At 41.5% G+C, this 26,173-nt stretch overlaps 1 protein-coding gene across 8 annotated transcripts; it reads right to left on the bottom strand.

Annotated features, from left to right (window-relative positions):
* Positions 1-822: 822 nt before the first annotated feature.
* On the bottom strand, positions 823-25,834 carry ncoa3 (nuclear receptor coactivator 3). 8 transcript variants are annotated; one of them, XM_077726427.1, is made up of 25 exons: positions 25,729-25,817; positions 25,095-25,162; positions 24,713-24,858; positions 14,920-14,988; positions 12,216-12,320; positions 11,880-12,040; positions 10,871-10,971; positions 10,610-10,784; positions 10,327-10,518; positions 10,136-10,222; positions 9,738-9,881; positions 8,917-9,064; positions 8,291-8,799; positions 7,259-8,223; positions 7,060-7,180; positions 6,374-6,622; positions 6,059-6,271; positions 5,811-5,928; positions 5,562-5,733; positions 5,081-5,440; positions 4,311-4,478; positions 3,576-3,822; positions 3,285-3,477; positions 2,952-3,186; positions 823-2,519 (listed from the first exon to the last, which is right to left on the bottom strand). In XM_077726427.1, the coding sequence occupies exons 5-25, from the start codon at positions 12,299-12,301 to the stop codon at positions 2,508-2,510; spliced, it is 4,656 nt and encodes a 1,551-aa protein (XP_077582553.1). In that variant the 5' UTR covers positions 12,302-12,320; positions 14,920-14,988; positions 24,713-24,858; positions 25,095-25,162; positions 25,729-25,817; the 3' UTR covers positions 823-2,507. The 8 variants fall into 8 exon arrangements, with proteins under 8 accessions (XP_077582553.1, XP_077582548.1, XP_077582551.1 ...); XM_077726422.1 differs by having other exon boundaries at positions 24,713-25,020; XM_077726425.1 differs by lacking the exon at positions 24,713-24,858.
* Between the last annotated feature and the right edge of the window lie 339 nt (positions 25,835-26,173).

Consider the following 26,173-nt stretch of genomic DNA (forward strand, 5'->3'; position numbering starts at 1 on the left):
AATGTTTTTTTTCCTCCCATTTTCCCTTGCGGTGCGATGCGCACAGCTGCGGGGCCCGTGTGATTGTGTTTGTGCGATTGCTTTGTGCCAAGGGCAGGGTGGGAGGGGAGGGAGGATGGGAGGGTTAGCGAGGGGGTGGGGGGAGGCGGAGGCAAGGGGGGTGGCCTGGGCCCAGACTGAGCGGCGCCGCGGCACACCTGGGGAAGTTCAGGTTAAATAGCTCCACATTCCTCAACACACAGCTGATTGAAACATTAACAAACAGTAATCCGCGGGCCAGGCCGCAGATGGGCCGGGAATCCTGCCAAGAGAGAAAGAGAGAAAAGAGAGAGAAATTGGCAAAGATTCCCACACTACTGCCTCGTGATTGCGATCTGCTGCAACACGTCACCTTTTGCACACTCTCAACAAACAAAGTCAACTGTGGCTGGGCACAATTGAACTCAATTAACTGCGAATTAATGGCAACGGAAGTGCAGATTGCGCTGAGGCAAACATTTCGCAGGATTTCGTATTGGTTCAATACCAGTAGAAAAGTTGACTTGCTTGATGTCTTCTAGTTTGTAGCGCCCTCCTGCGACAGAACCAAGCAGTGCACCACAGAGAATAACATTGAGGTTCAACACTGCCACTTGTCGGATAAAGTGTGCGATACGCTCACATAAATTGGTTTGAGATAAAATAACATGACATTGAAATAAAAAAAAAGTTCTCTCATACTCAACTAAATGATTTAAACATTTTGAAAAATTCCAAAAGGTTAAATAGATTTAGCTCCACGTGGAAACTCCAAATGGAAAAAAAATCTCTTACCTTGACACATAGTGGTTTTGTTTCTTTATTTTGTAAACATAATATACCAGCTGATGTGCCTGCTGATAATCAGTAAGCTCACAATCAAAGTGTTTAAATAGAAATTTGTATTTACATCAATATCAACACCAAATGGGGCCAAAAAAAACCAACCTCTAATATACATTGTGTAAAATGACAGCTATTCAATTGGTATCCCAAAGATAGGAAAACAGCTTTCTTTTTTTTTTGCGTCACTTTAAACGTCATTTAATCGATACAAAGTTATTTTCCCGCAAAATAACGAGGCCTTAAAAAGAATGAAGTTGTAGTAGAGGGAATGAATGATATGTCTTGAAGTGAACTTTGGGTTTAAAAAAAACCAACATAACAGAATATCATTATCCTTTCAGCAAAGAGCCTTATCTTAAACATTAACCCCTTGACGACTAAAATACATAAAACAACATTTTATGCGTTTACAGATGTATATGATATGTACCCATTTACCATCTGAATAAAATAATGTATATCATAAAAATGTACACCCAAAACCTAAAAAACTATACAATGATGTGAAAAAATATCTTTGGATTGCGCTTGTTGAAAAGGTAGATTGAGCAGAGTCTGAAGAAGAAGAAAAAGAAAAGACTAAATGAATGAAGAAGAAAAAAAAAGAACAGAAACAGGAAAGAGACTGCAAAAGAAAAAAAAACAGAGATGGCCAGATGAGAACTGTTTGCTTTTGTTCTCATACCTACGAAGCTCATTCAGCAAGCCACCCAAGCTTGACATGACTGACCAAAAAGTCCAAAAAAAAGACTGCATTCACACTGCTTTCCAATAACACTTGTGTGAAAGCACAAACCTTCACGTCGTCAGATCCTTGTCACAATTAAAAGTGCCTTGCTAAGACATGGGGGAGAAGGGACACATTCGCAAAAGACAAACAAACCCCAAAACAATTACAGCGTTAAAATGGGTTTAAAAAAAAAGGCAAACGAGGGGAGGGAAATCCCATCAGACCAGTAATATTTGGAAGTTATTTAAAAAACAAAACAAAAAAACAATTCAGCTTTGACCTAGTGGACAAAAGCACAAGCAAATTTCATTCTTTGTGCAATAATAGGCCTTTAAAATTCACGTCTGATATATTTTGTCATATATTTACAATTCATATTCACAGATGATGTTTGAGACATCTAATACTGCAGTACCATTTGTTTGCCTAAAACAGAGGTTGAGATGCTCAGTTACAGTCTCAAAGATGAAAAACATTATTGCTCCGATCTGCATACCGTCGCTAAAACTGTGCTTATAGCTTCCGATGACTTAAAACATGAGGCGCATCCGGACGAATAGAAAATGAAACCAATCTGTGTGAAGGCATCACATTTCTAGTAAGGCTGTAAAGATGAGGAAAATATTGCATCAGTCTTTTTTTTTCTTTCTTTCCACACAGAAACTTGAAGGTAAAGTGCAGTCAGGGCCAGTTGTACCGTCGCTCCAAGTTTTGCTCAACAATGCCTGACAGCTCCAAGTCACTTACACACACACACACACACGCACACACACACCCAAACAAACAGACGCGTGCCCCGCAAGGCTGTGTCGGAGATAAAACCTGGCACAAATGCACCATCAGGCATGAGAAGTGTTGATGTCATGTTTGATACTGGGAAATAATGCTGGTGTTCTGCAGTGGGCTCACATCCTCAGCAATACTTCTGCAAAGAGAAAGAGGGGGGTGGTGTTAAATCAATAGGAACATTTTTCCAACCTTTTTGGAGCTGCAGCACACTTTTTGCATTGAAAAAAATCTTAAGGGACACCACCATCTGAAAATATTTTCACTTAAAACTATGTCGCCTATATTAACTATTCTCATCAAAGTTCTTCAAGCACCACCAAAATGATTCCAAAATCAAATTTTTCCAACTGACCTAATGTCACCGAAAGTTGGTGTCTGAGGACCCTGAACAGTGAAGCAAAAATAAGTAATGTTATGTTTTTAAATTGCATAATTTTATGACTTTTCTCCAAAAATATTACTTAAATCTTGTAATATTACTTCAAAAAATGTTGAATTCAGACTTTACGTGGCCAAAAGTTGAATGCAGCCCGCCAACCAGCAAAATGTCGGATAAAGCTCGACGTACCTGATCCGATCCCATCGGCATGCGGCCCATTCCCATGGGGTTCATGGCCATTTGGCCTGGCATTTGGCCTGGCATTGGTCCCGGCATCTGGCCCTGCATTTGGTTCTGCATCTGGCCCATTTGCGCGGACCCGGCGGAAGCCACCGTCCCGGCTCGGCCGATGGAGTTGCTCATCATCATGTTTCCGAACTGGCTTTGGTTGGCCTGCTGGGCAAATTGCTGCTGGGGGTACGTGCTGAACAAGCACATAAGAGAAACAAATTGGAAGAGGGCATTGTCAAAATAGTCCAACTTTTTTGTATTTTTTATTTTATTTTAATTTGTATGACATACGTTTTGCGCTGCATTCCACCCTGTGGCCAGCCCTTCATATCTCCTGAAGTGTACATGGAGCCCCCCTGTGGATTTCCTTGCATTCCTGAAATCATGTTGTTCTGAGCGGGACCGCCCATTCTCCCCGCCATCATATTTTGCGGTGGGCTGCTACTTGGACCCATGAAAGACTGGTCCCCCTGTTGGCTCATGCCTGTACAGGCAGAGAAACGACAGTCATGATTTCCACCAAGAGGCTGGAAACCTTCAAACGTAGCCATCGAATTGATGACACATTCTCAATGAACTCACCATAGTTGCCCCCGTAGCCGAATCCCTGCTGTCCTGGCTGATTCATGGCGGCGTCCATTCCTGCCGGTGCGGTGACATTTGGAGGCGGGCTGAATCCTGCGGCGGGCCCCTGCGCCTGCATCTGTTGCTGCTGCTGCTGTTGCTGTTGCTGCTGCTGCATTAGCATCATCATCCGCTGCCTCCTCATTTGCATGGTCATCACTTCCCTGTTGCGCTGGGCCATCATCTGAGCATTGAGGAAACCAGGCTGCCCCCAAAAATAAAATTAAATGAGAATTGGGGACAGCTTGGATTTTACTAGAAAGATGCAAAATGGCTATAACACGGAGCTGCCAAATACTAAGAATCTTTCGTAGTTTACCACGCTAGGTCTTTACCCAACTACTAGAATCCCATTTTATATCAAAGCTATGAACAAAAAAATCTATGTTTTTTTCCAGCAATTTACATGAAAACAAATTAAAATCAGCTATGTAAACAAAACATGAGTAATAGTTGATTTGCTGTTTTTCTTTTTTATTTCCTTGAATAAACTATTGGGGAAAAAATAAACTATTTGAAAAATACAAGAAAATTATATAACATTGCGCTTTATTGTACTGTGTAAATGGTAAATGCCAATAGGGAAAAGGGTCAGAAAACCTGAAAATTCTCTTTAACCACTACGAAAATCAGATTTTTGACATTTGACAGCTCTGTTGCCATATTCAAAATAAAGGACAGTTGATGACATACCTGAGCACTCATCCCAGGCTGCATATTAGGCCGCATACCGGGCTGCATGCTAGGTTGCATGCTTGGTTGCATGCTTGGTTGCATGACAGGGCGCATAGCCTGACGCATGGCAGGATTTCCTCCAGGAGAACCTTCCATCTTCATGCCTTGACGGCTCTGATTCAAAAGCTGTCATGAGACATTTTTTTTTCCGGTTAGTGTCGATGTATCGCTGAGAAGTACTACTCATTTGCATAGTTTTGTTTATAGAAATACTCATTAAACCCATTGGCTGCCTTGGACTGCAAAAGATAGCTAATCCATTTTGACCGGGAGGGGTGCTAGCGATTATTCGTCAATGGCAGGGAAACGTGGGCCTTGTTTAACCTAGAAACTGAATTTAGTTTTGGTCAGCCCTTTTCAGAAGGGCTAAACTTTCCTTCCATTGGCGCCAATAGACCTCCAGTCCAATTGAATGCGATTGAAGGTCTACCCTCGCCAATGGCAGTGAATAAATTAAATCAAGTACTTCAAGAAAATTACATTGTTGGATTCTTGTTAACTCGTTTTCTCATCAGGGTGGCCATTTAACATCATCGCACATGATTTTCCACCAGAAAGATATCATTCCAAGTACAAGCCTGGCGCCAATAAAGAACACATACAACAAGCGCATACCTGCGTCGACAGAACGTCTTGGCTGCCAAATGACCGCACGTGCCATTAGCAGTGAAAGAGTTCGCCATAAACCATATATATATATATTTTAAAAAGGATGCAAATTTGCTCACCTGTTGGGCTTGAAGCCTTTGCTGTAGATGCAGTCGAAGAGGCTTGTTGGCCGTCGTCATGCGAGGCCTCATCATGTTTGCACGAGGGTTACCCAGGCTCGACATCCCTCCCATTCCCGGAAAGCTCCCGCCCTGGGCCATTTGATTCATCATGGGGTTGAACCCTGCAGCGGCTTGGTTTGGCATGGTGTTGCCACCGTACCCAGGCTGCATGCCCATCGTGGGGGGTCCCGGTGGTCCGGGGTACCCTTGGCCGTACATGGGCTTTTGCTCTAAAGCCATGGTTGAGTCAGGTCCGGAGAAAGGCTCCGATGGGGTAGATTGAGACTGTCCTTGATCCTGGACCTCAGGTCCATGATTCTGTGGTAGACAAGAAAGAATTGACATATTACATTCAACAGTGTGGGTCTTACTATATTAAGGTCTGGAGAGGAGACCATTAAGCCTCCAAATGTTATTTTGAAACACAAACAATCCTTACCTGGCCGACTATTTCGGGTATACCCAGGGCTCGATCTATTTCCTGCAGTGCAATCACGTCGGCCGTGTTTAGCAGAGAGTCCAGCTGATCCAGAAGTGCCCGCTCATCACTCTGGCCCTCGGAGCTAGTCAGAGGGCCGAGTAGCTCCTCTAGCGGGTTGCTAAACTGTTCCCTATTTCAAAAAAGAAAAGATTGAGCCAAATGGAATTGTAGGAGAAAATCTGGTGGAATTTGAAGAGATCTGTATACCTGTTTGTGTTACCCTGTGACCTTTCCATCCCCATTCCAGAGTCCGACCAGGTTGGGGAATGAGACGAGGGTCCGTGACCAGCAAACGGGCTCATATTCATATTGCCTTCGTTGGTACCTATGGCACGGAGAAAAGGCAGGGGCGCTTTTCAGTATTTAATCACATAATATAATGAACATTTAATGTAGCTACATTCCATATTTATGCATTGTTAGTCAATGAATATAGGACGTATTGCCAGACATACCCAAATCCATAAGTTGTTGCTGCAGGATTGAGCGAGTATTTGCAGGTACACTGTTGGAGCGGCTGATCATGGGACCACCCATTGGGCCTTGTCGACTCATACCTGGGTGACCTCGTCCGGGCATGACATTGGCATTTGATCTTTGCATGACCCATTCTCCCGGCCCAGACATCGGGGATCGTTGAGGCATTCCTGTCCCTCTGACCATTCCTCCTGATTGACACAACAATCAAATACCACATTTTAAATCTTATCTTTTTCAAGTACTGTATATTTGTATCACAATTTAGTTCTTTAATATATATATTTTTTTACTTGTTGGATGGTGGCCTCTTGGTGGACAGACTCCCATGCCTCCATGAAAGCCATTAGGAACACCCCCAGGTCGAATCGGACTATCCATGTTCTCTTGTTTGACGAGAGTGGGACAGGGGACAGTTCTTCGTCCAGCCAAACCCATTCCCGCACCTACAGGCACTTCTCCACCCATTGACTTGGCATCCACAGACAAAGATCTTGGATAGGCACCTCGCTGCACTGGACCCATGGCGCCTCGATCTCCTTCTGAAACAAGCAAGAAACACATGTCAAATTCAAATATTCCTATTATATGTTATTAGTAGATAACTTATTGGAATTGTTTTATTAAGTTGACGATGTTAAATTGAAACAATGATCTGAATTAACATGCATTTTCATGTCTGAGGGCAAGACTTGGATTTCTAAGTAAACTAAACCTAAAATGTATAGTTGAGTGGACTTAGCATTAGCCTCAATAGCTATGCTTTCATAAGTGCAGCTATTCAGAGGGCTGACAGCAAATCAAGTAATTGTCGTCAATGGCAGACAGACACTAAATTCATATTTTGAGTTTAATGCCTTTGTGATATTGATTGATTTAAAAGATGAAGTTCTGATTTTTTTTCTTTTTACACAGGTTAGGTTTTTCTATATACAGCAAGTGTGAAGATGAAATGAACAAAAAAAGGTTATGGGTTTACCGAGTAAACTGTCTGGCATCATTCCTTGCTTGTTCCCAAGTTCTTTTCCTGATCTGGAATCAGGTTCAGGAAAGAAACCAGAGACATTTCTTGTTCCAAGGATAGTCTCTAGGGTCTCCACCTACAATCATTGATACGTAGACAGGAATGATTACAAATTTGTTCATAGCATTGATGAACGCTGAATGAGAATTCTTACCTCATCAGATGGCTCAAGCTTGACCTTGCCATCCATTGAGTGGGTCTCGGAACTTGTGACCCCTGACCCAGAAGCGACCCTGCCCTCTAGCTCCTCCAGCTTTGGCTTGATATCCACACCCTCTTTAGAGTCGTCCTTATTCAGAAGGTAGTGAAGGAGCACGTATGACTTCTCCTTCTTCGGACTGTGCTGCTCTTGCTTCGATTCTGCTCCTCGAAGCCCTCCAACAGCAGCTGCAGCTCCTGCTTCTGATGCACCCGACTCTAAGCTACTCTTTCCCGTGGCTTCTGCCGTGATGCGTGCCACCTCATCCGGAGTGTTCCCGTTTTTCAAGAGCTTGTGGAGAATCTTGTGCTTCTCTTGAAGCGACTGGCTCGTGAAATGCCCAGTATTGCCAGAAGAGGACACTGCGCCAAGACCGCCACCCGTGGACGACGACACTCCGGTCGATGAGGAAGGGCTGGTGACGCCGCTTGTTCCATCCTTGACATCTGGTGTGGAAGTTGGCCCAGTGCTTGGGGGGTGTTTAGGTGGTGCAAGCTCATCTGTCGGAGATGTGAGGAGCTGCAAAAGCTTCTTTTGGTTTTTGTCAGGCACCCGGCGATTAGATTCTCCCATTGGTCCCGCCTCTCTGCTTCCTTGACTATCGGGTTTGTCCAAGGCGCACTCGCTTGTGGGGGTGTGCGGATGCTGCTCCCCAGTTGCCCCCAGTGAGCTACCCGGGCTCTTTGAGTCACAGTGGGGCGGTAGGCTGGATTTACAGGGTCCAGCTGTAATCTGGTTGGTGGAATTGATGCTCGGTGAGCTGTCAGGCTTTTGCGCTGTCGGAGAAGTAAGAGGCGAGGGCAACGGATTGCCGACACCTTCACTAATTGCTTGGAGAGCGTTCAAGGAGCTGCTGGAGAAAGAAGTGGTCCCGCCTCCAGTGTTACCAGGGTGATTGGAGCTCATGGGAGAATTCAAACCTACGGAGGAAAAAAAAGAACATGAGTTGCACTTTTTTTTAACTGAAAAAGCAAGTGTGGTTCTTACCTCCGGGCGAGAAGGGGCTAGCACCCATTTTGGGGCTTCCTCTGACTCGGGGTGAACCCATGACATTGTGTGGGGGGGCATTGATCCCTGGGCTTGCCTGTGGTGGGGAGGTCATTCCCATCCCGCTGTACCCTCCACTTCCAGGTCCACCCCCATGATATTGACTCATCTGTGGATGCTGATGCATGCCGTGGTGGCCCATCTGGTTCATCGAGTTCATCGAGTTCATCGAGTTCATCGAGTTCATCGAATTGATAGAATTCATTGGACCCATGTTGTTCATTTGATGCATAGGGTTCATTTGATGCATTGGGTTCATTGGATTCATCCGGTTACCCCCGGAGTAAGGAGGTACTCCTCTTTGGGTGGAGTTTCCCTGGTCAGCCATGTTGTAGGCCATGTTCATGCCTCCTCCAGAAGCCACGTTCATCGATTGATTGGCATTGTTCACGCCCATGCTTTGAGGCCTCATCCCTCCGACCTGGTTTCCACAATAGCTATTCTGCTCTCTAAAAGAATAAATCAATAATATGGGGAGATAATCAAACAGTTGAATCTCCAAAAAATAGTCATTTTCCATATAAAGGAGTAAAGTATAAATATATATGTCTTCTTTTTCTTTTTACCTCTGGAGCAAGTGTGTGGAGAAAAACGAGTGTGGCTCATTGGTGTCAGGATTCCTACAAAGGTCACTGCGAGTCTGGGCGGTGACAGGTGTGCCATTAGAGAGGGAGAACCGGTAGAGTGGCGTCTCTGCGTGGCCATTATGGAAAGCTGTTGTGAAATGGAGCACAGAACAAATATTTCAGAATACGAGAAACAATAATTGCTCAAATGAATGGGTTGGGATGATCAACTGAAGCTGTTTATGGCATATAAGGACCAAAACATGACCTTGTTTAACCCTTCAATGGTAAATAATTCCATATCTAATGGTAAATAATTCCATATCTATAGGTCAGCCGTTTTGTTTGTGTTAAAAGGATTTATCTGTTTCAATAAAAACATTCCAAAGTATCCTCAAATGGTCTATTATTATTCTCTATCTTGAATAGTTTTAAAATGTCATTGTCCATAGTCCAGTGTTGAATGTGTTGGAAAATTTCATAACGTCCTTCACCGTCACTAAACTCTATTATGTTCTCTTTCATTATTCAGCCAAGTGGTGAACTAATACCACGAGTCATTTTCTATGTCAGCGCCGAATGGACGCTGAATTTGCCCTACGTACAAGTACGTGAAATCTTTTTTTGTACAACATGAATTATTCAGGTAGCAGGTAATGTAAAATATTAGTGAACGTTGAAGAGTTAAGTAAGTGTTTTGGCAAATATGACCACACTGATTGTCATGCCTGAAACTACTTCGTTTGTGACAGCTAGAAAACAAGGCTACATTAGGTACAGTTGGCCAATCGGTGCATTGAAGTAAGTATAAAAATACAAACCATCTTGATAGTGGCGCTTATAAGACCATGGCTGCCCCTCACTTCGATGGAGAAACATCTGTATGCAGCGCCCAACCATGTCTTCCCAGCCAGGACGCATTGTGGTGTGAAGTGTGTTATGCTGTTCAATTTCAATAAGTTTACCTGGAATTGTGGGGTTAAAAAAAAAATAAAAATAATCGGTTGGCATAGACACAACTGAAATGCATGAAAGAGTACCAAACATGAAAGAATAAGAGGCAAAGGGAAAAGGTTAAATAAAAGTATGGGTTATTCATCTTGAAAAAAAATCGGACAAAATTTCTTTGGCACGGTGAAACAATGCAATATATTAAGGTCCTTATGATCCAATTCATTTTTCCTTTCATATTTGTGTGGCATCAATAGTTTGACCTTACCTGACAGCTCATGGCGGGTGCTAAAACGCTCTGTCCTCTCCAGTGCTGTGATGCGCCGGGCCACGCAAATCATACAAGACTGTAGATCTGAATGAGAAGACAAAATTTATTGTATAATGCTGTGGCCTTATTTGACTCCCATTTTTTTTCTTCATTTATTTAGAAATTTCAGTGACTCTTATGATGGATACCTTCCCCTTCCTCCATCATGGCCCGGGGTTGAGTGAGAGCAAAACACTGCATGGTCTCATAGCGCTGTCCACCGGGCCTGTCTTCTGACAACACATGACTTTGACCATGGACCAAGTTTACCAACATGCGACAGTTGAATGTGTGGCTCTTCTGTCTGGGAGCCTCTCCCGCCCACGATGCCCCGTTTGGAACTATAGGAAGCAATTACAATGGAAATTGAGTTACAATGACAATACATTGTAATTGTAGCATACACATTTTCCCTGAGATCTCATTTCTCACCAGCAGATTTGGGTAAATTCTTGTGAAAGGCTTCCCTGTCCTCATCGTGGATGATGTTGTAGACGCTGGTGTTAATGAGCTCCTCCTGTTTATACTGAAGGTACTGTGTCACGTTGTCTGATACAAATACAATGCTACCATCTCGGTTCACTACAAAAAGAAAGCCGTCTAGTGCCTGAAAACAAGGAAAGACAGCGTTAAGAATGCACATATTGGTCAAATGCAATTGCATAGGATTTTTAACTCCAGTGAGAACCTGACCTGTAGAAGCAAAGGCCCTAAGTGGTCTTTGTCAATGACACCTTGACCAGTGGAGGACACATCCGCCTTTTGAACATCATCAGTACTGCAAGAGTTTTTACCTGAGGAGAGAGTTTACAGCAACTGTAAACAAAAGCTGACATTTACAATTGGAGGAGTCTCTTTAACGCCCCACAAAAATCATAGGACAGTTTTGAGTAGAATAAGTACAATACAATGTAACGTCATCATTTTTCCTACCGCGAGGTGGCAGCACAACTGGCAAATGCATGCTTGACATGCCTTTCTATTTTTAAATTCAGCATGCGTTTGAGACTTTGTTAGACAGCCCTCACTCAATATAGTAGGACTATCTCTGGAGTTAAGTGCTAAGACACAAGAGAGTAACCTTGGAATGAAGCTCCTTTTGCACTTAACCAGTTTTTCAGGAGAGGAATTTATGAATGTGCTAAGGAGGGGAAAGGGGTTAAAGCAAAGCCAACGCCTCAAACAAACCAGAATCAAATCATGAGGCTGCTTATCGGGCTTTGGTACAACATACTGATGAGTTGATCATTGGAGGAAGTAATACAACAAGATGGGACCCTCAAATAGTTTCATCTTCCATGCCTAACCTTTAAATCATCTCTCAATTAAGGTAGTACGATGTGAATTGTCAATCATCTCAAATGTCCAAATTTAGGTTTCAGAGAGTCCTTCTTCCCAAATGGGAATCAGAATTTGGCACTTCCAGATCAAGAGTGTCTCTGACAGCCTTGAGCCAGGAGTACCAAGCATTGGTCTCAATTACTGGTGTTCGTTTACCCTTGATGACACAGCCATAGTGGCTGTCGAGATGAGGCCTGGCCATGAACCAAAATCACCACTTCATCACCAACATCATCTGGTCTACAGGAGTGCATTTGATCACTCCTGTAGACCATATTCACTTTCAATCCCCAAATAAAAATTCGATCAAAACTTCAAATCGTGCTCTCTGAGTATTCATCATTCATTGGTGTGCCTTTACCTTGCTCTTTGATTTGTCTGATCTGTCGCACAGTCTCCTTGAGGATTGCACATTTGTCAGGCTTCACGTTGAAGCTATCAATGTTAGAGAGGTTAGCGGAGATGAGCTCAGCCAACTCCTCGATGTACTTGGTCTCCTGTTCCCGTCGACGCTTGTCACACCTGCCAGGGCGCCGAGGGGATTAGACATGTTGCCAAGACAACCTCATCGCCCCGTCAGTATGCACAGTAAACTGTTCACATACTGGAGTTGCAAGGCAGCACAAACATTTTACAAAAAGCCGTCGACAAAGCCGTGTCCCCCCCCCCCCCTTTTTGTCCATTCAATTTCACTTACCCTATGCCTGGTGTGTCGCAGGTGGACAGTTTGCGTTTGCGGTCCGAGCACAGCGGCTCCAGCGAGTTGTCTCCAATGCCACTCATCGTTAAAGCATATCAGCACCTGAAAATTTACCGCAACATCTTATTGGTGTCTGCAAACTGGGTTCAATACATCAAATACTAAAATGAGGTTGAGTGTGTTTGTGTGTCTACTTATACAGTCTGATCAAAGCATAAGTGTTTTTTATGTAAGCAAAATATGTCAAACCATAAAAAGCTTGGTGTCAAGATGAGGTTAAAAAAAACACAAATTACAACAAACTCCCTAAACAACTGAGGTTACAAATGAAATGACTTCCATGGGAAGAGCAAATTCCTTCTGATTTATGAGGGAAGACTATCCAGTTAGTGAAGCAGCCTTGATACTTGATGGGAATGAAATCTCATCTGTTCCACTGTGAGGAGCGACTGATGATGATGTGGTGATATGAAGCCTCGGGGGAGATGGGTCATCCTACGTTCAGCCAGCTTGCCCACTAGAACGCTACCACTCAACTCTGCTGCTATACAAACCTTTTCTAGTACACGCAGACACTCAGGCATGCTGCAGCACAGTGTGTGAGAGGGATGAATGCTAGGCTGCCTGCCACTCGGTCTAGCTGTACATTAAAACAATAGCGCACATTTCTCAATCATGTGCAGCCTCGATCTGGTCATTCGCAAGAACACACACTGTATTCCAGGGTGCAGCAAAGGAAAATCCCTTTATTTGCATTATATTTACTTTGCTTTCTCCACTAGGATCCAGATTTTTTTTTTTTTTACACTTCAGAATATTTTAACTGCTCTTTCTCTGCATACATCCTCACACAACCCCTCCCTCTGCGTGCTGCCTGAATACAGAATTCAGTTCATTTCAGTTACATTTTCAGTGCACCAAAGCAAAACCCCAGTTATGCTTGGGCACTTTCTCTGTAGGGGAAGTGAGGATCAAACAAACCCACCCAAATTAAAAGAGTTGCAAAGATTAAAGATATAAGGTACTTAAAACAGGAGCTGTGTGATATGGACCCAATTTTATATCCATAACGATAATGGTACACAGTTTATTACGTAAACCATTACACAACACCTAGTAAAATTGAAATGATCTCTTCCTGACCCTCCCTCTCAAAATGGATTGGACGGGGGTTTTCAATATCAATGTTCTTTTTTGCAAGTTTTCTGGGGAAACCCCTGTTTGTGGTGACTGCTCCTCAAAGACTTTTGTTGAATTTGATTGTATTTTTTTATGAGCCATGATTAAAACTGGATGTTAAAACAAAATAGTTATAATGACTGTAGGGGTGTGTGTGTGTGTGTGTGTGTGAGTGTGAGGTAGCGGGGTGACATTCAGTGGCGCCTAGTTTCTCTGCTCTGTTTTGGCGCCCTTGATTCTGATGAATGTTTTGTCACGTTTATGTCTGATACACGTAAATCTCACTCGTTACACAGCTCACACGGACGCGCAGAAAAACACGTGCCCCCGACCCCCCCCTCTCTTGTCCACACACGCGCTATTCAAATGCTTATAACTGTCTTTGTTCCCCAATAAATTATTTCTTAACATTTTCCCCCCCACTTCTGTTAAATTCTAACTTATTGTTGAAAGGAAACAGTAAGGGTTACACACAATAACAAATTTTCTTGTGCTACGGGCATTTTTAAAATGGTGCACATCATTATATCGCACAACTACTTACGATCAGTAACATGGTTAATTTGCCCCACACCAGAGTTAGCTCGGCCTAGATGAGTTGCAACTAATGAGCTGGTGCCTCTGCATTTCAACATTTTGTATAGCACTGCCCGAAGCATGACCTCCTCTCTGTTAACATTGGAGGAAACCGTGTAAGGTCGGCCTGTAAGGTCACTCCTTCCTATTCCCACCGACAAAAACAAAGTTGCTGTGCTCTGCTGGCCTGTGCAGCCAGACTATCCGAGACAGAAAGTCTGCAGGGTTGTAAAATGTACAGGAACAAGCGGTCTTTTAGCACAAAGGAGTGAGCTCATTCCAGAGTTGAAAAGTGTAGAACGGATGAGAGCAATTATGCAACTCGAACTCCACAGTTGCAGGCTAGAACATGCTTCTAGGTCCACCACCACCACTACGACTACACTACTACTACTACCACCTCTACAGCCCCCTAATACTCACAAATAATGTTACTGCTACCAGTGTGTACTGTCTCAGGGTCATACTCCCTCACTATAAATCAACTTGTCCCTCTATCTTTTGTCAGCCAAAACTAGATTCTCTCGTCTTGGTCCAAGTATAACTCCCTGCCTGGGGCTGAACTTCTTTCTTCCTTCCTGGTTTCCGTCCTGGGGCTCACCTCTACAGCAGTGGCACAAGATGACATCAGCAACCAGAATGCATCACATCCTGAGACTGGAGTGCACAAGAAGCCTTTCTGAGAATAGGGAATGCACTCCATGAAAATTATTGTTATGATTATGTTTACAGGGAAACCATTTCTCGAGCCTACATTAACGTGGAAATAATCTTTTAATCCCCAGTTTTGTAAGCAAAACAACTTTGCACTCAAGAGGAAAAGCGCCAGTCTATCTATTTACTTGGAATGTGCTAAGTGGCAAGTTATGTCAGGTCTATCAGTGATTGTTCATTTGTCATGTGTGAGGAGGACTTTCTATTTTTGTTTTACCACACATATGCTCACCTTGGTGTGAAAAATCCCAAGTAAGGCGCCATCCAGATTCCCTGGTAAACTTCAATGTGCTGCCATCACCTGAGAAGATAAAGAATCCCAAATGAAAAAATGCCTGTTATCAACTCTATGTTTAGGTGTACACAAATTCTTAGGAATATATGATTTTGAACATTTTGCAAGAAAGCCACAGTAAGTTGCATCCTGTTTGCTTGGTTACTCAGTTTGTTCCACTGCGTCATCACTTCCCTTTCCTGGAAGTGTGCCCACTGCCATTTCATCCACCCTCCTTACATACTGTTTCTATCAGGCTGGTTGTTTTTTTTTCATTTTGTTTTTTAATTATGATAAACCTGAAGAAGTTTATTAAGCATCAATAATTAAAATGTAATTTCATTACCATTAAAATGTTCCTGTCTTAATTAGTAATGAATTAGTAGTTGCAGTGTTCCTTACCAGTGAGTGGTCCATTTATATTGCAATGAAAGAATTTTAACTCCTAACCAATTTTTATGGGGGAAAATTTATTCCGCAAAAAAAAGGATATGCACGTCAATCAGCACACTCTATTGTTGAAAAAAGCCTTGTCCGATGTTTTATCCAATAACAGAAGAACAGTTAGGTACAAGCCCTGGTTGGTCAGACAGATATATGTAAAGAGCACAAAGAACCATAATGTGCAATAACAACGCTGCTATCCTAAGGGCTAGCACTGACAAACATTAGAGCCATTATGTTAATGGATAACTGGGATTTTTGCGAAAATCGCCAAAAACTCAGATTTGGAAAAATCAATAAATCAAAAGCTATTTATTCCTTTATAAAAAATAATGCTATACTTCCTCATGACATAGCCTACACCCTGACTTTGGCTATCATTATCACATTTTGCACACCACATTTCTGTTAAAATGGTCACAGGGTAGAAAAAACACGAATCAAGTACAACTTGTAAAACTTTTTTTCATATTTTTTGCAATGGACGGAAAAGAGTCAACAACAGGAAACTTCAAATAAAACCGAAACCCTGTTCTTATCTGACTGCGTCATATTTGTGGATGAATACCTGATGAACAGCATTGTTACATAAGTTTCCGATAATGAGTTTTAAAAGTTGCACACAATGACTTTCAGCTAGCTCCTCCCTTTCACACAACTGATATATTTATGTCTGTCAACCACGTTGTAAGCCAAAACCCATGCCAGATAACAAAACATGCTGACTTGTATCCCCAGTATGGGCTGTCTATGCTGTGGCTTTGAAGGCGTTGGTCATTAACTACTTCTCTCTTTTATTTCATCGTTGTATAATAGCTCAGCAAATGGGAACATAGCCTAATAAATTCTTTTAAACCTGAATCATATGATGGGGAGACGACTATTGAGGATTTTATTCCAACCGATCCAATACAGAGAGTTTAACCAATCGGGATTCTGCCAAAACAGGATTGAAGAAAAGGTGTCATCTTGTTTGAACCCTGCAACGATTGCAGCCCAGTGTGGAATGGTTTTGGGGGCACCTGGTTTCAGTATAAAGAGTAATTAATTAATATGATATTTTTTTGCAGACGGCGCATGAAGGAGCTTTAAATCTATCTAGTTATCAAAATTTATAGAGATTCACACAATGGCTTGTAGGATGGATGTTGTCACATCAGAAAAAAAAATTGAAACAAATTTGCTCATATTGACCCCCGCCCTTTCTTTGTGGCTGGATTCGTTGTGCTGCCGTTTCACTCTGAACAGCAGCAGTGTCACGCCATCAGAACCAGAATAGTGAAGAGAACATTCTTGCTTAGCATAAATAAAAGCCTGAAACTTGAGCTCTCAGGGACAATGACTTGTGGGCCAACAATAAACACGGACACACCCAAAACAAACAGGACGGGGGCACGCACATGAACACACCAATACAAAATCACAAACCCCTTTTTTTTGTTAGACCAGTGCTTCTCAAATAATGGGGGTGGCCCCCAATGGGGGGGGGGGGGGGGTGCGAAGCGATACCTGGGAGATTGTGACATACTTTTTGCCGGACTAGAATAAATTGTAATTTCTCAGGAAGCTAGTTATGTAGAGGCCGTACATATAACAAGTTTACGAGTTTTCTAAGAGTAAAAAATACATAAATGTTGGGCTAATTTAATACTTTAAATTCTGCAGGTGTATGGGTTACGATATGACTAGTTGCATATGTAAACTATTATTTCAGAGTTCATGTTGTCAAGCCTCCCGCGACCATTTACATTTGATCATTTATTTAAAACGCCAAGACATTTTTTTTAAACCCCTGCATGTCCATTTTGGGCCAAAGCCATTATTTACGAAAACAAACACATAGATGCAGTCACATAAAATATTTCCAATGTGCTCAGAACATCACGTAAAGAAAAGGAAATCCGAAATAACTTCCTGTTTTTCTTTGGAAAAACTTGACTACTTCCTGCCAAGCATGCAGCCAACATCAATAGTTCCATATTTTTTAGACTATGAGGAACATTTTATTTGTATTTTGGCTGGGGCTGCAACATACTGAGGTATATATGATTTGCATAATACAAAAACATAGAATTTCACAAAAATGTGTGACCTCGCTGACCATGGAGGGAGGAATCATTGCTTTGAGTGCATCCTGATTGGTCAGCATCTGGCAGTTTTTTTGCTAGGTAACAGCAAACTTAATTTTTGTTAAGATAGATCATGTGAAGACCGATAGGTCTTTCTGTTTAGATGTCATCAATCCAATATTCACATTTGGGGGCCAAACTATTTGCAGACGCTCGTATACTTAAATTAGTTGCAAAAAGAGGCCCACTAATTGAGACAACTGAAATATTCAGTGGTGTTCAGCTGTGTCTTCTGTCATAAGGTGCAAAGAAATGTGAAGTGCAGCGAACGTTCAATAGGACACAGCTTAATCTATGGCGTAATAGATCAAGCAGATAGATTAGACATTCACTGGCACATAGGAAAAGCTATTGAAAGAACGCGTATTTGTCCTAGTTGTGTTTATAGCTCAACTGTGTGAGCACGTATGAAGTCCAACGATGACAGCTGTAAGGGAGAGGGAATATTTCAAAGCAGAGGAAAACTGCTTTTATAGGCTTGTTTTTCTCTAGAAAAAAAAGCAACCCACAGCCAGCACACAAACAACTCACACAGTCGGTGTGACCATCATCCAAATTTGTCACACAAAATGCAATGTAAAAAAAAACTGGAATAACTGAATAAATGAGACCGACTGTGTGTGCGCGTGTGCATCCAACAAATGTTTCGCATACAACGATCCATCATTTATGCAGACAAAGAAATGAAAGGAGAACGAAGGGACACAGATGAACTGAGATTGAACTGTAATAAAGTATGTTATTGTAAATAGCACTTGCCACTGGTTTAATGGCTAATAGATAACAAATAAGAACATGAAAGAAGTCTGTAACTGGAAAGGGAACCTACAGACAGTGAATCGGTGATTCTGGTAGAAGTAGTGATCGCAAAAGGCTAATTAATATCATGGAAATTCATTCATTAATTATTGGCCGATTCGCCTTTTATCAGCAAAGCCAAAGCACTAGGGTCTGCTCGGCCTTCATGCCACCCGCTCTAATAACACAAACAGCTTCTCCGTCTGTGATTAAAACAAAATCCCATGATGCCCGATATAATTTAGACTGAAAATATGTCAGCCATCATGATGGTATTGGATGTAGTTTTTAAAGAGTAGTGGCAGGGAGAGGAGATATTGAGCAAAAGGAGTTGTTTGGATTAAGAATTGTCATTGTACATATCTCACATCGTCATTTTCAGACTGCAGCGCAACACTGAATCTCTCCCAGTGAATTTTCTCTCCACCCACACTGCGCTCTCTACCCCTCCCCCAACGTTCCTGTTGGATTGGTGGAGTAAACACAGGAAGAGAGCGGGCTCTGTTCCACCATGCCAAAGCTGAGGCTGGGCGTTCCTGCAGCGCTCCTGCGCCGGGGTCAAAAGTTTACTGTGGTTTTCATTTCACCTTTCCTCAGCCAATCACAGTGCTACGCGGTAGTGGGTGAACTCTGACCCATACAAAGAATTTTGCTCAAAAGATGGTCTCATGCCAGTTTCACTACAGCACCCCAGCTCCATCTTCCGACGTTCTTCTCATTGCTTTCTTCCCTTTCTTTCAATACACCGGTTTCATGTGTTGACAGAAATCAAAGGCACGAGAGGAAAAAAATAGACAAGGTGGACAGCGGAGGAACAGTGGTGAAAATCTTATCTGAACCGTAGCTGGCAGTGAGCGATACCGGGAAAATGGTCATCCATATGGTCAAAATGGGAAAATGCCTTAAATGCTTTGTCACTAAGAAATTACAGTAGATGTCACCTGAGCCCTTTTCAGACATGCACTAAAGTCCAGTAATATACCGACTGGTATTCACCTGCCACGGGTGTGTAAATGCAATTTTCCGGCTCAACTGACACAGACATTAGCCAGAACTTTAATGCCCGAGCTGATAAAACAGGGTAATATTTCTTCACCTAAGAAAAAATAAAATTTGACAAGGAGTAAATAACCTATTAACAAATATTACATCTGATAGCTATTTGCTGATCTTAGACTTGAGTTAGGGACAGCGCTGACGGAGTGAGCAAGTTGTTCATAGCCCATATTCCTTGTTTTATTTATTTATGGGAATAAACATTTTCATTGAGAACATGTCGTCGTTCCATCTAGTCTCTTACAAATGAATGAGCAATATCAGTGCGGAAAATTTACTTCAATTCTTCAGCAAGATCTAAAAAAAAATACAAAAACAGGCGTGACTTCATGCCCAGGTTGTACATTGCATGTCAAAGCTGCAGAGCCAGGTAATTACTGCAGCATTTCCTGCTAGTCAGAACACGGCTGAGCTGGTAAAGTACTGAAACATTTCCCTATTTGAAACAAAATTTGTCGAGGTTCCAAGTAACACTACCCGATAATTTGCACTTGTATTTCCAGTCAGCTAACTGTTTTAACAGAGAGTAATTTAACTTTGAAACGATTAGCTGCACAATACTAAGATGCACTGATTCACACTTATCCGGATCTTGCCAATCTGCAAAGTTTGAATCAGGCCAACCAGATTTTCTTGTTTGCTGGAGACGCCTCTGTTTAACTCTTATATTCTTTCAGAATTGCTAAGAGAAGGACAGAAAGTTAAATCTTTGAGTCCACTAGAGAGCTATAACCAAGAGTGCAGTTTTGACCTCTTCTTTTCAATCATTAATAATATTCTTCTGTTTTTACCTAGCCTTTGTCAATGACAATAGTAAACGAAAAAACACTTAGTTGTTTGTGACTCAGTGTTTTTCAAAAAAAGACAGGAATGAGAGGCTAATCATATGGCAAATGTCTTGCCAGTGTCAACACGCTGTAGTACATCTAGAGGCCTAACTCTAGTTTGAGATCGTGCGATACTAGATTCCCCTTTAAACTGAAGGTGCCAATAAAGTACAATCAGTGCAACAAGTTGTAAATCATAGAGAGAAATCTCATAAAATGTAAATGATACAATATTGTTAAACCAGGTTAGAAATGAAGGTGAAGAGAGTGACAATTACTTTAGAAAATCCTACCTACAATACAGAGATGTAAATTTAAGCATTGCTCACGTGGCAGTGACCTTAATAATGACTAAAAGGTTCACTAAAATTTGCCTGGACTGTTGTGGGCATAAAAGAACATTATGTATTCTGGATCAGTTTCATTCGGAAGGATTTTGGGGTCACTCTGTCACCCATCAGAACAAATGGCCCAACTGACTGTTTGGATGATGTAAATATGTGCAATCTTCAATTGGAACCTAAAGATAACGGGAAAACTTTGGGAAAAGAAAAGATGGAGAGTTTACGTAGAGGTTGCTCTAGAAAATGACAGTCTACGTCTCTTTTTTTTTCTTTCCAGTTCTTCACTCGGCTCCTTCTCGTCACTTGTAGCTGCCAAAAGAGGCAGAAAGGAGCGCATCTGGTAGCATTTATGACACAAACCAAACTTGTCGCCCTTTCTGTCTTTCCCCCCCAAAGCATTTCTTATAAACAAAACACCAACATGGTCATGCTAAGATTTAACAATAGTCACAAAACTGAACTAGGGATACACCTCCCCCAACTGGCTTGTTCAGGTGAACTCATTTTATGAGCATTCTTTAGTAGGGGGTGGGTGGGTTAAAGAGAGAGTTGAAGTTAAAGAGGAAGGGCAAGGAGAGGAGGGGGACAAAGCTCTTGGCACCCCCTCTGCTAATAAACTCTTGCTTTCGTCCAATCAGCGAAGACTACAGAGAGTTAACTGTTCCAAATACTTGCTGGTTATAAACTGGAATTGGGTGCAATGATTGCTTCAGGCTGCCCGTTTGGCGTTAAAAAAAAGTGCATGGCTCACATATGGCTCAGCTTGCCTGACACTTGGGTATTACCACACAGTTGAAGAGGGGATATCGAGGGGGTGAATAAGATGTGACTTCAAATACAGTTCAAGCGCAAACTGCACCGCTTCACTTGTCTCAACTCCGGGAGTCGGCCGTCTGACTTCCTTCGAGTTGTGAATAACAATCTGGTATGAGCCGCTCTTCTCATACTCTCACTTGTTTGGGCGAAGTCACAGTAAATATTTCAGCAGTGGAAACACGCCTGTCTTGTTAGGCAGAGTTGTCTATATTTAGCGGGGAGGACCAAAGCAGAGGGCAAAAAAAAAAAAACCTACCTGTTGATGAAGCAAGAGTAATAGAAACCAAACATTGGAAAACATAAATATTGATTTTAAAAAAATATCAAAAGATTGCCAAAATACAAACTAAGAACGACTTCACTATTCAAGGAGCCCTGAACTGAAGCCAAGGTCAAGTACGGGGACTCCGACCAAGAAGCAATTCAAAGTTCCATTAATACACAACAACAATGCAGTTGAAAACACTTTAGGCAGAGGATACACACCTCGTCCAACTCTGAACTCCCAAGTACTGGTCCCCAACAAAAAGTGCAAGGAGTCATATTACAATTAGGGGTTACAATCAGGCTTTCCTTTCAGTTCCGTGTTGTCACGACTACTGTGACTCCGGCTCATCTACACTGTGGTACTTTAAGGTCAAGTCTGCTGAATATTGTGGGGGCTGGCAAATTGAATTAAACTGGAAGGAAGATATTTCCATTATACGGACCCAAACTAAACAACAAAGTCTGTTTTATCTATCCTATATCCGTTTATTTAAATAAGAGATCAGTATTCCTGTCACATCAAAATGCTTCCAGCACAGTAGCCCAGTTTGCTGAGAAAAGTGGGAAAGAAAGAAGACTCGATTGTTTTAATCAGCAGCAGCAGAAGAAGAAAACCGAGGGGCTGTGACTTGTCAGTGAAGTGAAAACAAAGAAGCAAAATGAAATGGGGGCAGGCACCAGTAGTGAATAAAGACAGACAGTGTTTGAGTTGTTTCAAATCACTAGTGGGGGACAATTGGCATTTAAACGTACTAGGAAAAGAAAAAGGTTTAATTGAGAGTGCAAGTAAAAACAATAGTACAGCATGTGACCTGTATAATTCTTGTCTGTATACATGGATGCTTTTTTTTGCACTTCTGACTTTTGATGTTTACTTACTTGCTTGCTTACCTCTTTAAATGACAATATGTTGCTATATTTTCAATTTGTTTGTTTTTTGTGTTGTTTAACCTGGGGAAAATAGTGTTTGTTCTTTGTCAGCAACCAAATCAATTTGTGCATTGGATTTAGCTACAAGTGTAATAATGAGAGGACCAATTTATGTCTATGTATGTTCATTCAATCATTTTCCTTTTCGTTTTCATATTTTACTTAAAATGTTTCTGTCAGTTTAACAATATATTATTTGGATAAAAATCTGCATAATATTTTTGAACTGTCTTTTTTTTAACTCTTAAAACCAACCAGATGCCATTTGACAGACTGCCAGTTGCTTGAAATGAAACTTATCATCGTTATCTCGGTCCCAGTCTTTCAGTCTCTGTAGAAGAACGCAGACTAACGCAGAAGGAATTCTATCTATTCAAACATCAGAAAAGGAAAATGCAGTTTGACAAAACTAGAATGAAATGAGCAATCAAAAATAGAACTTCCACATTAGCCAGGCAAGCTGTGCCCTTGTTTGAATTACTCCTGTCGATACCAGTCAAACTCATGAAAACATTTGGGCTGCAATTAAGATTTTTTTCTTTTAAATATATAATCACCTAACCTGTCGATTAGATTTTCCAAATAACAGATGACAATTCATTGTCAAGCCCCTCAATTTAGAAAAAAAAATAATTCCATTATTTAAAACCTACCGGAAAGAAAAACTAAGTAATACATCAATTATTAGTGATTAAATCACTAGTTAGACTACGTACAAAAATCTGAGAAAGAAGAGCTTGGACAAATTTATGTTGAACAAGAACTCCAGTCATTAACTAAAAGTAAATAAATAAAACATTATATATTTTCACAATCTTTGTAAAGAAAATTTCAAAGCCTAGCGTGCAAATGACAAAATATTTCTGCGCCATATAATTGATGTATATTGAGTATACTGCATTTTTTACAGCATTGTGCAGAATGTACTTTGTGAAAGAACAGCGATCAATATGTACAACCATGTGGAAAATAACAAATGACTCAATCCCAAATCTGTCAATGCTTAAGAATAAATGTATTTTTAATGTATTGAACAGGAAACCCTGAAATAAGAAATTGTTCAAATCAACAGCACAAGGATCTGAGTATTTTAAGATATAGTAGATCTAATAGCCGTCTGCAATGAAATAAGTTGCCACTGTAGAGCAGACTTTTGTCGGTCTCCTGAGAAAAAGTGATAAGTTAATGAATTATTGAGAGCTCAGGGGCTGACAGACAAAGAGGCAAAGACATGCATCCCAGTCACTTCTTCACCCCATCTGCAGTCAAAGAATGCCCCCAAAGATTGATTCATTGTTAACACAGCCTGACACCCTGTGTGAGGGAGAAAGAAAGTGCTAGATAAAAGGACAGAGAATGGGGGACAGGGGGCTCCGTTTACCAAGAATATGAGCAGAAGCAGTCTATAGGAGATTCCCACAGTGATCATTTTGCCACTTTCAAAAATACCACATATGTGGGCATGAGTAATGGCATTCCGTCAGCTTCAAGATGAACAGCAAATGAACTGAAGCTTAGGAACGCTGTTCCTCATTGCCAGCTAGACACAAGCCTGCATTATTGACAAGTTATAGACAGACTTTATGCATAGACCTCTTAGAAAAGCAAGACATTTTGTAGCATGCAAATGTTGTTCTTTTATCATCAGTCATTTATAAAAATAAAAAAATTATGTGGCCTTTCATCACTTTCTAAAAGCAGCATTAACCCTTAATAGGGCAATCATTAACACTATAAAACTGAACATTATAAAAAGAATTGCGTTACTGTATATTAAAGTCATGATGAATAAAATAACACAATTGAGACCTGGAATCCACATTATGAGCATCACATTTTTTAGTCATGTTAATATTGTGGCCTATGTGAGTCAGAATGTGACGCCAGGTCTTTAGGGGGTTAGGTTATTTTGTTTTCCACATGACCAAAAATACACCTTTGCCCTATAAAGCAAGCAAATCAAACAAATACAAATTGTTGTGTCAATGTGGCAGAGATGAAGCTGCTTCTTTAAGTGTATTAGTTAGTTAAACATGCAATTAAAGTGGAAGGAGGTGATTCACACTGCATATGGTAGAAAAGCCAATAATGTATATCGGTATCAAATAACCAAATTGGAGGTAAAGCTTGCACTTTCTACCTGAACTTGAGTGTTTAGCCTCTCCTTCACGGTGACGCGTACTGAATGGCTGCCTCTGCCAATCTCACTCTAGCATGTACAAAATGGAATTCAGCAGCAGTGTAAACTAACTTGATGGGCCACTATACCAAGTACTCCAATCATTTCTACACAAACACAGAACAAACCCATAGCTGTAAAAGTCTGCATGCAATAAAAAAAAAAATAAAAAAAAACAGATGCTGTGGAATCCAGCTGAAGTGGCCGAGCCAGTTCAAGTTTGCTTGTCAGCTTTGAGGACAAGCAATCCACTGGTAGGTCGTTTCAACCTTTGATTTGTTACAAAGAACAACTGACTACATGAGGGACTTTGATTATATAGAGTCATTAAAAAAATACATACCTAGTTGGCTGTCATCCGGGGATGCATATTCATGGCAATTATGATGTACTGACAGCTGACAATAAACCCTGCAAGTGGATTTATGATGTAACAACACAAGTGATGCGTTATAAGAAGCTGTGTGACAAGATCATTTCTCTACTTCGAGTTAAAGGCAAGCCTGGTCGGCTAAAAATACTGCCTAGGGAGCCATCCCGTTCGTTGTGTTGTGTAAAATGTCAAGCGGTGGCACAGATAAACAATAACCCAACACAAGTACGTTCCACGCATGTACCAACGATGAGTATCAGGTATCGTATTGCAACCGGCGTACGAGACATCCTATATACGCTAAAGTTTGTACAATGAAAGCACGAGCGTAAAGGCAAAAACGTCAGCGGAACATTGCCATCAACGCGGGCGCGATAAATCTTGACATTGAACGCAGATTTCCTTTCAAAAATTGAACGAAATGACCGAGAAGGGAAAGGTGACTGGCTGGTTGTATCGCGACAGCTTAGGGACCATAGTCTGCTTCAGAAACGGGGGCTACACCGACAGCCTATGTGAGCAATTTACGCAGTCAAACACACGATAGCAACAGGGTGAGAAAGTCGGTCATTGACGGCGAAGGGGATCTCTGTCATAAACTTACCGAGATCGACGTTTTCATGGAGCAAAACAGTTTCTTTTACATCTCTACAAACTCTCCGCCATCTTCGGAAGGACCGTGTTTGTTTAAATGGGAAACACTCCCAGACGGAGAGCCAGCTTGTGGGCTGAGCCCGATGCATTCTGGGTATTGTAGTCTGTAGCTCTTGCTAGCTGCAGCAATTGAACACCAAACAATGAATAGGATTTGCACTAGCAGATATAGATACTATATTAATAGGGATTAAAAAGTGGAATTTAAAGCGTAGTTTGAGGGAAGATCTATTCACACGAAATTATGGCAACCTTGGCAACGGTTCCTGGAATACATTTTTCTCCTGTCATTTCCACAATAACTTCAAGTTCAAATGGGTCATAAAACAATGTTATCAGCCCGTTTGTACTTGGAGCAGTAGACGGGACCTTCTGCTACAGTACAACTTGTTATT

The sequence above is a fragment of the Stigmatopora nigra genome, chromosome 10 (assembly GCF_051989575.1).
Source record: "Stigmatopora nigra isolate UIUO_SnigA chromosome 10, RoL_Snig_1.1, whole genome shotgun sequence".
In the NCBI taxonomy this organism is placed as follows: Eukaryota; Metazoa; Chordata; class Actinopteri; order Syngnathiformes; family Syngnathidae; genus Stigmatopora; species Stigmatopora nigra.